We start from the raw sequence: 991 nt of genomic DNA on the forward strand, positions 1-991 counted from the left end.
CTCTTCCAGTGTCCCTTCTCATGACAGAAAAGACACCCATCCTTTGATAATTTCGACTTCTTCTTGGCCCCTCCACTCTTAGGCTTTAGAACAACATCCTTAGATGCTTTCTTCTTTTGTTGCAGCTTATTCTTCCATTTCGAAGACTTCTCAGAAGAGCTCACCATGAGCACAGATTTTACCTTAGCAGTGGAAGACTTATAAGTCTTAAGCCTACCTATTGTGCAGCTCTGGCAGCCCAACCTTCGTGTTGTTCATGTTGAAATTCACAATGAAATTCTCAAAACTACTAGGAAGAGACTGCAAAATTAGATTTGTTGAGACATTTGCGGGGAGCACCGTTCCAATCGATGCTAACCTCTCAATCAAACCAATCATTTTCAGCACATGCTCAGAAACCTTGCTTCCATCATGAAGCTTGCACTTGAAGAGATCGCGAAGTATCTCATACTCCATAGTTTGAGCTTGTGAAGCATACAAACTCTCCAAGTGCTTAAGCATTTCATATGGAAACATGTGTTCATGTTGTCTTTGCAGTTCCAAACTCATAGATGACAACATGACACACTGAGCATCACAAGCAATATCAATGTGTTTCTGATGAGCTTCAACGTCAAACGTAGCAAACTCAAGAGATTCCTTATCGGGGATGACACTGATTGGTTTGTCCTGTACATACTCAACCTTGTCATGCCTTAGCACCAAGCGCAAACAACGGAGCCAATCCGTGAAATTTGACCCAGTCAACTCGTTTGTTTCCATCAAACATTTGTAAGCCAAGTTTGACATTTTATCTGAACAGAAAATAAAATGAAAGCAAATCAGAAAAGCATATAAAGATCACATTTGTATCACTAATCAAACAAAAGGTTTATTGTATTGATTAGCTCCCACTAATTTTTAACATATATTATGTCCCCTAAACATAAAATACGAATTTATATCAAATATAAATTTTAGTGGTCCAAGATCCAAGTCTATATTATTGCAG

General features: G+C 38.4%; 1 protein-coding gene across 1 annotated transcript; it reads right to left on the bottom strand.

The window, feature by feature from the left end:
* Positions 1-213: 213 nt before the first annotated feature.
* On the bottom strand, positions 214-789 carry LOC121766527. Its single transcript, XM_042162818.1, has one exon. The coding sequence runs from the start codon at positions 787-789 to the stop codon at positions 214-216; it is 576 nt and encodes a 191-aa protein (XP_042018752.1).
* Between the last annotated feature and the right edge of the window lie 202 nt (positions 790-991).

Source organism: Salvia splendens, chromosome 1 (genome assembly GCF_004379255.2).
Source record: "Salvia splendens isolate huo1 chromosome 1, SspV2, whole genome shotgun sequence".
Lineage (NCBI taxonomy): Eukaryota > Viridiplantae > Streptophyta > Magnoliopsida > Lamiales > Lamiaceae > Salvia > Salvia splendens.